General features: G+C 43.6%; 1 protein-coding gene across 4 annotated transcripts in view; it reads left to right on the top strand.

Annotated features, from left to right (window-relative positions):
• Positions 1–12902, top strand: part of astn1 (astrotactin 1) — a 302720-nt gene that overhangs the window by 86415 nt on the left and 203403 nt on the right. For 2 of the 4 annotated variants that reach the window (XM_037457170.2, XM_037457167.2), the window contains exons 6-7: positions 10562–10711; positions 12140–12286. In XM_037457170.2, the coding sequence (XP_037313067.2) occupies positions 10562–10711; positions 12140–12286 (297 nt within the window). Of the gene's footprint in view, positions 1–10561; positions 10712–12136; positions 12287–12902 lie in introns of all 4 variants that reach the window. The other 2 variants (XM_037457168.2, XM_037457166.2) reach the window with 1 other exon arrangement.

Below are 12902 nucleotides of genomic sequence, written 5' to 3'. Positions count from 1 at the left end.
GTGTTGGAATGTTTAAAGCTGGCCTGAAACCCCGTTACACGGTTTCAGCACAACACTACGATGTTTACCTTCACAGCCTGTCTGTGAGGCTTTATAACAAAGTGATGAAACAATTGAAAGGTCCAAGGCCGTGTTCAGACACTAGTGCCGCTCCCAAAAAATGAAGTAAAAGCCCTCCTCATTCATTTTAATGAGATCGCTGTGTTGGCACAGCAAGGGTTCTCAAAAAAAAAAAAAAATGCCGGGTCCTCTGGCAATGTCATCTGGGAACGGGGCTGCGTTGGCCAATCAAATATTTGCTGGCCCACATTCCAACTGATTACTTTGCTATGCTATGCTAATAACGTAATTCTACTGTTCATCAAGTCATGCTTTGTAAAATTCAGCCTTGCGGCTTTACTGGGGAAAGTACGGTGTTAAAAATAAGAAAAAACCGCTTGTGTTTTTCTGACAACATCCTCTAGTGGTTCAGAGCAAACTGACTGATGAAGTATATTTAGTTCCTTAAATTGTTTGTAGGGGTTTGATTATCTTTGAACAACTCTTGTTCATGTTGCAACATGCTTTCAACATATCCATTTAATTTTGTGTCGGACCCTAGTAGGGTTGCCACCCGTCCCTTAAAATATGGAATTGTTGTCTCATATTTGAGCATAAAAAAGCGCGTCCCATATTTTCCGACTTGTCTTCAATGCAGCATCCCATGCAAATATTCGTCCCTGATTGGGTAATTAGCGCTGCCATTGTTGGTTTGATTAGCCGCAAACCTGAAACAAATCAATCAGAGTCAGAGGAGGGCGCGTCTCTTGGCGGACCCCCCCACGTCCATCTGAAGTATGCAAAAGTACCGGCGGGAGTGGGAGAGGAATCACCGGCAGATCGCAGTGTCGACCTGTCTCGTAACGTCCGCGCGCAACACCCCCCCATCGGCCTGCGTCCTCCACCGCCACCCCCCCCCCCCCGTCGGCCCTCATCGTTCGCCGCCCCCCCGTCGGCCATATAGCTAGCTAGCATATTCAGACCACATTTCATGAGCATTTCTATGACTCTGAACTCTTCTCAAAGCACCTATTAGAGTCCTTGCAGATCCTACTACTTCATTGTGATGGGCGTTGTTATTTGTTATGTTCCAGAGACGCTCACAAGTCCCAAAGCTCGAGTCCGAGTCGAGTCTGAAGTCTTTCAAGGATGAGTCTCAAGTCACCGTGTGTGCGACTCGAGTCGCACTCGAGTCCGAGTCTCAAACTCGAGTCCCCATCTCTTATATCGTCCCTTTTACCGTAAAAAACCATACCAACGTTTTACTCCTCCTTTACTCTTTACTTAATTTTTTTTGTGGTTTTTCCCATAAAATGAAAATAGGAAGCGTAGCCGCTAAACCGGAAGTATGTAGATTTTCACAGTAAGAATCGACGCAGCGGTTACCAGGGTAACAAGAGGAGAAAAGTTGATTAACGGATATAAATAAATACTCCTGGTCTGACGGGATGTGTTAGCAGCAGTAGGTGACTACACTCGCTGCTCTTGGCTCTGATATTTATTGTCCACGTATTGTTTTGCTTCAGTGAGCAGAGCAGAGACAGTTTAAGGAGATCGCAGAGTAAACGGTCCGCCGCTGGAACGCATACGTCCCGATATCAGCGAACCGTCGGCCACACACGTACATTGTACAATATATGTCAATGTACGTGTTACGTAGGCAGGTAACGGAGGGAGCGGTATAGCGAGCTCATCAGATGTTTCCTAAAATTAAACATTGTTCACGAGTCCTAAAGCTCAGGGTTGAGTCTGAAGTCACCGTGTGTGCGACTTAAGTCGCACTTGAGTCCGAGTCTCAAACTCGAGTCCCCATCTCTGTTCAAATAATGAAGAAACACCAGACGGAGGGGAGACATCTTGGAATGAACAGTTAAAATCAAAAGTATTTAATGAAGGAAAAGGTGTTGTGCTAAAAAGAAGGAGGAGCCGCTGGTCTCCACAAACCAACAGGCCACAGGGAGTCCTATGACCATCCCTGGACCATGTCTGCTCTCTACAACCAGCCAACTCCAGATCAATGGCTGCCTACAAGTATTTATACTGATCAGTAAAGGTGTGAAAGTCAGTGACCACGCCCCCTGGGAGTGGTCTCCTGGTGAGTTCAATGTAGCTCGGATTTCGAAGGCCTCTCAGTCAATATCAGTTGCGGTGTTATCAAGTATTACATGAATGCATTTCGGTAGATCACATTGAATACGAGCATAACTGTACATTGGTATTATTCTAGTCGATCAGTTTCCAAATTACAGTGGTTTTTATAACATTCCCATTACTTTATTGAATACATATCTCCAGAATCATGGTTGTATTTTGGTGTACACTAAATGCATTTCATTTATAGTTAATTTATGAACCTGGTCGTCAATTATTTTTTTTTATATCCTACAGCGTACAGCAGCAATGCACATCAATTTGTGTGGACGGGTTCAAAGTGACCAAATGCAAGAGGCAGAGCTAACGCCCCCTTCCTGGCTATGTTTTACCTGCCTTCCTTAGCTTTCCCTGTGTGTAGTTTCCAGCTTGCAGCAGCCCCAGGTTTTAAATTCAGTATTACGTGAGTGGCAGTCAATATCTACGAACAAAAACCCACAAGATTTGCTTGTGAGCATGTTCTTTTTAGCTGCCCCAGTGACAGTAGGCCTACCGCTCCTTACTCAGAAACAAAAACAGGTCTTCTTCAGCCATATTTTCCTTCTTTTGACGGAAAGAATGCGAAAATATGAAACCAGACAGAGGAAGCAGAAAAGAATCCCTGCACTCTCATTATATCCGTTGTCTCAACTTTGAATTTAAAAGGACAAGGATTTGCCTCCTAATGCATTCAACTAACCCACAAACACACACACCCACATGTACACAGCACTTTTAGAATTCCATTGCATCCAGGTACATGTGGGTATTTTCCAAAGCCGGCTGCATAGAAATGAGGCCGTCTGAGCAGGCAGCAATTAGATCTGCTCTGTGCGGCTTGTGAGTCGCCGTCGTTGGTGTTTTCATCTCTGACATGAAATATGCACAGACAAAGCCACTGTGTTCCTCAGTGAACAACCTCTGTGCATGTGGGAGGAGGCAGCTGAGGCAATGACTCCATCTCCTTCTCTTTTATAATTTTGCTGAAGTGCTTCTCTTCCCTTCCATATGTCAGCACATTTAATGGACTCCAGGGTTGCTTCTAAAGCAACCCCAAATAACCAGGCAGTCATATGGGAGAGAATACAATGTTAAAGGGAGTGAATGGAGAGGACCCGAGCCCACATTAGCATGTAAAGCTCATTATTGCAGAGCAGGTCTATAATTATTACTAAATGGTTGAGCACCATGCAATATAATGATGGTCATATTGGTCATCTACATTTGTGGATATGGTATTGTACAGCATACATGAGAAATAATTGCACACACACCAAAAAGGACAGAAGGAGTTCAAATGAGCGGTTTTAACTTTAACTACATACTTATTCTATTGTCTTCTAAGACCCATTTTTTTGTTTACTGTAAATTGGCACCATTGAAATAGCTGACTTAGCTATAAGCAGTTTCAGGCATATTCTAATTTTATTTACTTATTTACTTATTACTTATATGGATTAATGGACGTTTCATAGTGGTAGAAATGATGCTCCAGATATTCTCAGGAAGTTGCACTGAATACATTTGGTCTTTCATGTTTACTTATTGAATTCCCTTTCCCTCCCGTCCTCCGCTGTGAAGCGTTGTGCCTTCCTCACATTGTCTTTGTCCTGTGGAATGTCCATGAATATATGAAGGTCATATACCGTTGTTTCCATTTCGTCCATAATCATGAGTTAAATTCATGGAACGCACGGTGAATATTACATCCCCACCCTCCTATGTAATGTTAATCATTATAGAATGGAGCTGTGCCATTTATTCTATGTGTGATTGTTGTCAACTACTGCTAGGAAGGAAGATAAAAAAGCACACGCTTTAAGCACATTAGGACTGCCTAAAAGAAGAATAAGATAAAAGGGAGGTGGAAGAAGAGCGTTGTCTGCCTTGGTGGCACATTGTCAAAAAGATCTATTAGTAAAAAAAAATATATATATATATAACTGGACACTTTCACCAAGCAGGCTAACGCCAGTTAATTATACTGCTAATGTTGGCTCCACCGTGTTTTTACGCAGAAACAAAACGTTTTATATCCTGTTACAACTTCTCTGGGTAAGGAGTAGGACTATTACACATAGTTCCAAAACCAACTGGAAGTTGAAGAACATCTGAAAGAATAGCCGGAGAGTCTCTGAAGCCTAGCTCCTATTGGCCAGCCTGCTTTTGAGAGGCGGGACTTCAGAAGGGTAAACTACACAAAAAATAGATCCTGAAACCGGATGTAATTATTTTAGCAATATACAGCTGTGTGTATTTTCCCATGGTAGCACCTGGGATGTTCAGCTAAAGAACCATGTTAGGTTGGAGCTTTAATCCTTCAGACTTGCATATTTAAAATTTTTAGCCTGTCATGCCAAAAATACTTTTGGCTTTTTATAATTGTGGATTAATTTCACAAAGTATATTTAGGTAAAATAAGCAAGTACAACACTTAATTTTCATTTAATCTTTACATTCTATTTTTTTATTTGCATTATTTTAGAATACTTATTACCCTTATAACGCCAATGAAATACTACTTTTCGTTTCACTTCCTTTGTTCAATACTTTTCAATGTCCAAGTTGTTGGAATAAATGGAGAAGATGACCCGCTGTCTCAGTATTTGGAGGAAGACTTTTTGTCTGTGATGCAGGACAGTAAGTACCATCTACTCAAATCATTCATCTACTGTAGTCTGTCCTCTCTTCCCTTTGTAGCACGTCCTTTCCATTTCCCCCTCTTTTGTGTCTAGCACAAATCTCTTTCTTGTATGGGATATGATGGTTGAATCCACTGCTCCACTGAGCCACTGCTCTGGTTTATCTTTTTCAAAAGGGAAAAAGCATTATTTGGGGTTGACTATTACAGGTTACCAGCTGTGTCTCAGGCTGCATCTTTGTAACCTCCAGCCTTCAGCAGTCTTGGCAGTAGACATGGGCTGGGTCCTCCAACAGCCGCATAGGCGGCACCGAGCGGCCTGAAATGGGACGTTATGGCCTACGGAGTGACTTCCTGCTGGAGTCATCGGCTTTACCTCCACTGCTCCCGTTGCCTAGCAACCTGCTGGGCTTAACAGTAAAAACCTTAAAAGCCAAACAAATTACAAAGTACAGATGAAGAAGATACTGTTTTTATTTCCCATTATATCCCAGCATGCAGCGCTGGGATATAATGGGCCGAAAAGGATAGATCAGATGTGTCCTCCAAATCGGCTCCTGGAGGGCTGCGTCCCTCGGTTCGGGGGGGGCGACGGAATGGGACAGGCGTGTCGCAGCCGTGTCGCAGCGGAAGTGACGTATGCTGTTCGACGAATGCGTCCTTAAGGATGCAGCCTAGCGACTCTGAGACACAGCTACCGTGCCAGCATAGCAGTTAACACTATGACAACACACTTTTACTAAAGTTTATCTATGACCCTTATTTTAATTTTACAAGGATTTAAGTGGGAAATGTGTCAAAATATCAACACGATGGAGTGAGCTACATATTGAGGAACGTTGACAGAAATATTGTGCATTTGTTTAATATGTACACTGTGCTTTTTTCAGTCTAGCTTGCATCAGCCTAATTTGCCTGTCCTAAGTCCTCTTGGAATCTGTAATTAAAGTATTTTCTGATAATCAACTAACTTAATTGACAGATTTGTGACCCATTTCCTCTGTTCATTATCACACATAAGCTCCCCCTTAAATCTGGTGTTTATCAGAGATGTGCCATAATGTCTTTGGAAATAAGTCTTTCAGCATGAGACTATTCGGCCCAAAGAAACCTGAGTTGACCGACACCATGTCATTAGCATCTGATACAACAAGGCCTCCACTATCATTAGTATTTCATGCTCTATTTATTAACGTTGAACGTGTCATTTCCAAACAGCACCAATTTGGAGCCTGAAGTAGGGCCGTTTGACGGTTCTACAGATAAGCAAAAGATAAGCCCAGAGAGAGAGAGATCCCAAGTTTTGTTGCTTCATTTCATTCATTAGCACTTCTCCTTTGTACATCCAGTGTCGTAGATTCCGAGGTTGGCCATTCTTGGGATTTAAAGCTTTTAGCTCCCATATTTAACCAATATATACGCCGTCCATAATTAATCTTGCTGATGTTGTGGATGTCCTTCTTTAACAAAATCCTTCTTTTTGTACATCATTCAGCTCCGTCGCTGTCCATGGTGCTGAGGTGTTCTCGCCCTCTCTGAATCACCTCCGTCAGGGTGGATTGTCATTCTTGTGTCATCACTCTCTCACTCCACCACCCTTCCATATTTATAGAGCTGTGGTGCACTAGAAATAATAACTGTGTTTTTTTTCAGCTTTATAAGAGGCACTTGTGCCTGCTGTGCATGCTGAGCTGCGGGCTAAAATCATGCGGGGAATACTTAAGAGGGGCCCTGTCTCATTTTCACAGGAGAGAGCGAGCGCAGCACCTTTCGGCTCAGGTTTTTATAGTGAAGGCTGAAGAATACCCGCTGTGTGAGATTTTGTCTTAATTCCTCAGGAGGCACTTTCATTCTCCTCCGAAAGCCAGGGATTATGCTTTGAGTGCCTTTTTCCAGCAGGAACGTTGAAGCTGGTGGAACTTAACTACATGTACGCACCAAGCAGACTCCTGAGCCCCGTAGAAAGCATCTCATTTCCTACTAATTGGACATTTTCAAATGATACGGTTGCAGACTTTCATATGGTCATATTTTTACATTGATATATGTCTGTAATTTGTGGTGCATGGAGTAGCGTGGTGGGCTGTGAACTGGTTCAAATCCCAGCTGCTCCATGTGCCATGTTGAAGTGTTCCTGAGCAAGACACCTAACCCCTCCCCAGGCAACATGTAAACCATGGGTTAAAATGCAATGTAAGTCGCTTTGGATAAAAGCATCAGCTAAATGACATGTCTTTAAATGTTGTTTCAGTGCCATCTCCGTTTTTGGTTGGCTTCATCTAACCTCAGAAGCTGCGAGGAATAGTTTTAAGGGAACGCATTTTCTCTTGTGTATCACACAGGGAAATAATCTGCTGGCGCTTTATGAACTGCTCTGTAAGTTATTCAATTGTAATATTGTGACAATGTGGCCAAGGGTTCCTTTATGCCCTCTCCTCTCTGAAACTCAAAGCTGTCCTTGGTGTCTTTGTTTGGGTGTTTTAGAGATCCAGCGGAATGCCTCATTTCCTAAAGTGGTGTGCTTGAGAATTGTAATGAAATACTACCCATCAAAAGAACAAGTGTTAAGTATAAAACTTCAGAGCACGGACAATAACCGTGTCTACTGTTTGAAAGTGTTCTCCCAGGCAGTGAAAGTGACTTTTATTGGGGTAGATATGGGCACGTCAGTAAAAACAATCAATAATCACTTTTTGGGGATTTTGAGGCTCTGGGTTAGCTTTCTTTTGTGTTGGAATAATGAAGTGAATGTTAAGCAGTTCTTTGACTTTGAGTGTGTTGATGCTGCAACATATTTATTGTCGTAAGCAGTAGCGTCTGGTGGATTTTTTTTGGAATAGCCAGCCAATCAGTTTCAGTAAACATCCCAGGATGAGATCAATGCAAAAAACGGGGTATCAAACATGCATTATTACTTTGTAATTTAAATATTTAACATTTATTCCAACAGTTAAACATAATAAGGACATCTTATTCAAACAATTCAGTATACTATACCTATAACTATTATAAATATCCAATATAAATATCATATAATAAATATATTATATCAAAGGATACATATATATATAAAATCTATTAGTGTATACATATATACGTATATATTGAAATGCACCTATCGTTGCGTTCTTTAATACACACGAGACGTGAGCAAGTACTCTTCAAAACTGTAACTGTTTTTTTTCAAAACCCTGGATCTCTCTGCCCTGATTCCCCAATACCTGCCCCAGGTTCTTCACCCCAGGAGTCCCCAACATGTAAAACTCCCCACGAACATACATAAAACACCAGAAATACCACCACTGTAACTTAGTTACTTTACAGATTACTTTTCTTTTGTGTCTGGGTGGGTTCTCGACTGGTGCTGCGGCTTTTCCCACGGTCCAAAGACATGCTCTGGGGGTTAGGTTAATTGGTGACTGAATTGCCTGTAGGTGTGTGGATGTGAGAGTGAATGGTGATGTTTCTATAACAGCCCAGCGACGGTCCAGGGTGTACCTTGTTTCTTGCCCGAATGCTAGCTTCTAGTTGCTAATACAGCCCTCTACGGAGAAATGGTACAGAAGATGACTGATGACATCACTTGACTGTAATTCAGTCTTAATAGGCTATATACAAGTGGGCTGCACACATCTAACAGCAGACATGTCTTTCAAATTTATTGGAGATGGTTTTGCTCAATGTGTAGCTCACTGTTCAGTTTCTGTAGCTTCCCAGGCTATGCATGGAGCCGCTGTGACTCCTTAATGCAGTTATCTCTTCTGCTCCTTGCTGGTTAGTTAACCTCGTCCAGCTTTAGAGGCATGTACCCTTGCCTTTAGTACGAAACTATTCAAAAATAACCACAACTCAAAATAACTAAATCCAGGCCTGATACAAGCAAAGGCTAGAAAGCCTAGCCTAGAGAAAAACATCAGAGGGAAATACATTTTTAATTTATTATTCTCCAAACTTTTTAAAGGTGCACTGAATAATGTTTAAGGGGAATTTTTTTTGGTGGGGAGCATTGTGCAGTGAATATTGTTTTATTATTGAATTAGTTGTATCAAATGCTGCTGAAACAATGGTGTCATCACAAAAAAAGTCTCCCCGCTTGTGAAGTGAAGCGGCAGCAGCAACTGTGCTGTCTGATAGTCACGGCTGCCAATACAATTTCAACGACGCATTCATTTCTTCAGAGCGCATTGTTCTAAAACCAACAATATGAAATGCTGATGAGGCTGCTGTCATCAAGAAGTCCTTCTCAGTCTGTCACATTGTTGTTGTTGCCAACAGGGTTTTCATTCCCACTTCGTTCTTTTTTTTTTTCGGCGGAATCTTCTCCAGTTTAATCACATGCCTGCGTCTTCGTCTGGGACTTTTAAAGCCGTGGCCGCTGAGCAACGCTTGCACCAGTTTTGTTTCAGTTCACACGCGCGTCTCGCTGAGGCAGCAAATCTTTGCTGCTTTGATGGATTTTCCCCCTTACTTTGTAATTCGCAATCCGCTGGTAAGACCAACCTCGATACATGGCCTCTAAATATAGCTAATGCTGAAGCACAACGGCTGAAATGCCAGACGAGTTGTATAATAGTTTTTGTACCCAAACGGGGAGGTGGGGGGGGGGGGTAGTAGTGTCTGCTCACGGCAAAAAAACGCTTGGGCGACACTTGGGAGGAGGGAAGCATCCGGACATTTTTCAAAATGGATAATAATATATGAAGGCTCATTTGAAACCTAATACTTCAATACAAACTGTAATTCAAGGTACAATATGCATTTACCCCATTATCTTATTCAGAAACGTTTTCAAAGGAACTAATCTTGCACCTTGCAAGGCATCGTAAAACACTTTAACACAAACTCAGGGTAGATATGTAATTCCACTTCATTTCAATCACCAGCTCTAATCAGCAGTAAAAGTGTGCTGGCTCTTTAAGTACAACCATCTGATGGTTCCAACTTCACAGATGGCAGAATTCGCACATTTTCATTGTTTAACCTCATTGTACATTTAACATTTTGGGAACATTCTACCTAAAAAGACCTGATTGTATCCAGATTGGTTTCAGAAGGTCGGGACATATACCATTACCAATTTTAACAATCCATGAATGCAAAAACCAGTTCTAAAATTAAGTCCTCATCTTTGTACTTCGATTTACACATCCAACTTTAATTACGTTGCTATACTAGCTGTCCTCTGTTGCAGATATTTATAAAAGTAAAGCTATGCATTCACTGTAGAAAGCACAACGTTCCCGTTTTTAACAAAGTGCCCAACATGATGTATGACTCATACACACTGCATCCCCTGAAGGACCCACTCCATCATCCAGCGCAGATCACGTTAAGAAGCGCCATTGTGTGCTGGAAACTCTTGCCTGACTTCATTTGTATGAACACCTCTCGGCACTTCTTCTCAAGGATCCATAATATTGTCTTTAGGCTGGTTGGGCAAACGAAGTAGCTCAATCACAAGTTAAACCAGCAGCCTCGTGGACAGGAAATGTGTCTTTCAGCCTTTTCTTTTGAATATGATACTGTTACCTTTCTGTTAGGCTTCCATCTCCATTAGCCTACATTTCAGTTATGGATTGAAGGAAATATTCATGCTCTGTTCCCACCGGCTGCCTTTTCCCTGGCATCCTCCATGAGGCAACGCGAGGACAAAATAAATCTGTTGTTCGGGAAATATCCCCCCCACCAATCCCTCATTATAGGTGTATCTTGTATTATAAATTTGTATTTCTCTATGTGTGAATCCAACAGCGGGTTCAACGTTCTTGAACCCAGACGGGGACTCTGGGACAGAGGCAGACAGCGAGCCTCAGCTGGCCTTTTACACTGACCCAAACCGCAGCCGCCGCCGGAGTCGGGGTATGAGGAACGGTAACGCCAACAGTGCGTGGGGCTCAGGGGGTAAGCGCTCCCGTCTATCCCGTCGCCACTACGCATGACCAGCAACCTTTTGCAGTGGCTCCATGGTGTTATGTGTGTGTGTGTGTGTGTGCGCTCGTGGTTGTGTGCACTGTATGCTGTGTGAGTACATAGGTGTTTCTGGTAGTGAGCATGCCACGCTGATCCTCCATGTTTTCATGTCATTTCAACATCATCTCTCAACATCAAAAGAAAGGCCAAAATAAAGTTCCCTGCAAATGTCACTCCTATGGAGGTGCCTGCGCGTCCGTGTCCTATAGACGTGGTGCAGCCTGCTTTGTCCGTCTGGCGTGCCGTGTCCTCGTGGTGACGATATTCTGTGGTGGGGTGGGGGAGGGAGACATCGGGGCGGGAAAAAAGCCGAGTTAAAATAAAAGAAACAACGCTCTCAAAAAAATGCTGCTTTGTGACGGCGTTGTGAGTCTTCACCACACCTCGGAGACAATTACTCCCCCGCCGTGTGCACAGGTGCCTCAGACACAGCGAGGCCTCCGGCAGTGTAGTCAACACCTTTGATTAGTGCGAGGCTTAAGAATAGACCAGAGTAGAGCGGCTGCAGCGCTGTTTACGTTCATAGGAAGAAGGAAGAACTCATTATGCGTGACTGGAACATCCCGCCAACTCGGACCTATAATGAGTATATTGAATGGTCAACTTCTTTTAAGAGAATTCTTGTGTCTGGATTGAATACACTAACTTTTCACATAATACGACAGGTTAGCTTTCTACTTTGGCTTTTGTTTAACGGATCGCCTGGGGCCAGAGTCATTTAAAAAGTGACAAAGTAATCTTGAGTTATTCGAGAAAATAACCCCTTTGAAAAAGAGTGTGAGTGGCTCTATTCAAGGTCACTGTGACTTGTGTGTGTGTGTTTGTGTGCATGCCCCTGTGGGTCACGTTTAACACTTTCCGCGTTGCACTCTGGAGTAAAAAAGATAAGGGAGGTGTTTAGAGCTCAGGCAGAGAGTGCGAGGAGCGGGAAACGGGCAAAACAACCTCTGAACCACTTTTATTGAGGCCCGTATCTCTTGGTCTTTTTGCTTTTCTTTTTCTTTTTATCTCCGACATCCAAGCTTGGATGTTAAAGCCCTTCAATGGTAGACCTTATTTCTGTGCCACTGAGCTATACCCGGTCTGAACCTCCCAGAGGCCCTTGATGTTTTTTTGATCCGAAAGGTCCTTTTCATGGACACTAAGCCCATTCCTTCTGGCTTGTTTGCCAAAAAACAACTCCCTGTGTAAGCGCTGCGCGTTTTGTTTGGTTCAGCTGTGTGCGTGTGTGTCCGGAGGGGCATGTGGAGGGCCGGGGGGGTAATAGAAAATAGAAACTGCTTCACACATCTCCATCGTTTGTTGTCCCCACCTCTCCCCTCACCCCGTCCCTGTGCGTTTGCTTCCACCCGGCAGCAGGGTCCCCGCGGAGCCCCATCAATAAGACCACCTTGACTTTGATCAGCGTCATCAGCTGCGTGATCGGCCTGGTCTACTCCTCACACATGTCCTGCAACCTCTCGGTGCGGGTGATCCTGCATGTGCCAGAGCACCTCATCGCTGACGGTAAGAGTGGTTGAAGCACACACACGCACGCACACACAAACACACACACACACACAGCCTCAGGGGTCTGGACTAGTACTTTTCCGCCCTGCTCTCACAGGAGTCCCGCTCATTATTTTTCTCTTACGGGACCACCCGGGTTTCTTGCGGTCAAGCAAAGACAAAGGTAAATGCCAGGTCGAGCCCCCCCTCCCCCCACAACCACCCATACCCCTCCGTGGCTTCCCATGTGAGAACACACAACAGATGTTCCCTCAAAGCATCACAGCACATTGAGGCCAGGTCGCAGTTCCCACCTGCTGCATACCCCTCCATCACTCTTCCCTTCGCCTTCTCTCCGTACCTCTATAATGAGTTTTCCATGTAACACCTGCAGGTAACGGGCGGAAATAAAGCACTGCAGGGGTGTATGGAATTTTTCAGCTGTCAAGGGAGGGATTTGGGAATCCAGATATCATAGACCAGAGGGCTGCGGCTTTCCCGCCAGCCTGCTGGGAAGAGATTAAGATTCCAGGGAAAGAACTTTTTAAAGCAGAGATGAGGAATGGCAAATCCGCCTGTTGAATTACAAAACCCGGATCAATTTAGGTTCTTTCTCTAAATGTCTCCACACTCT

The sequence above is a fragment of the Pungitius pungitius genome, chromosome 15, assembly GCF_949316345.1.
Source record: "Pungitius pungitius chromosome 15, fPunPun2.1, whole genome shotgun sequence".
Lineage (NCBI taxonomy): Eukaryota > Metazoa > Chordata > Actinopteri > Perciformes > Gasterosteidae > Pungitius > Pungitius pungitius.
This window is presented reverse-complemented; position numbering and strand designations above follow the sequence as displayed.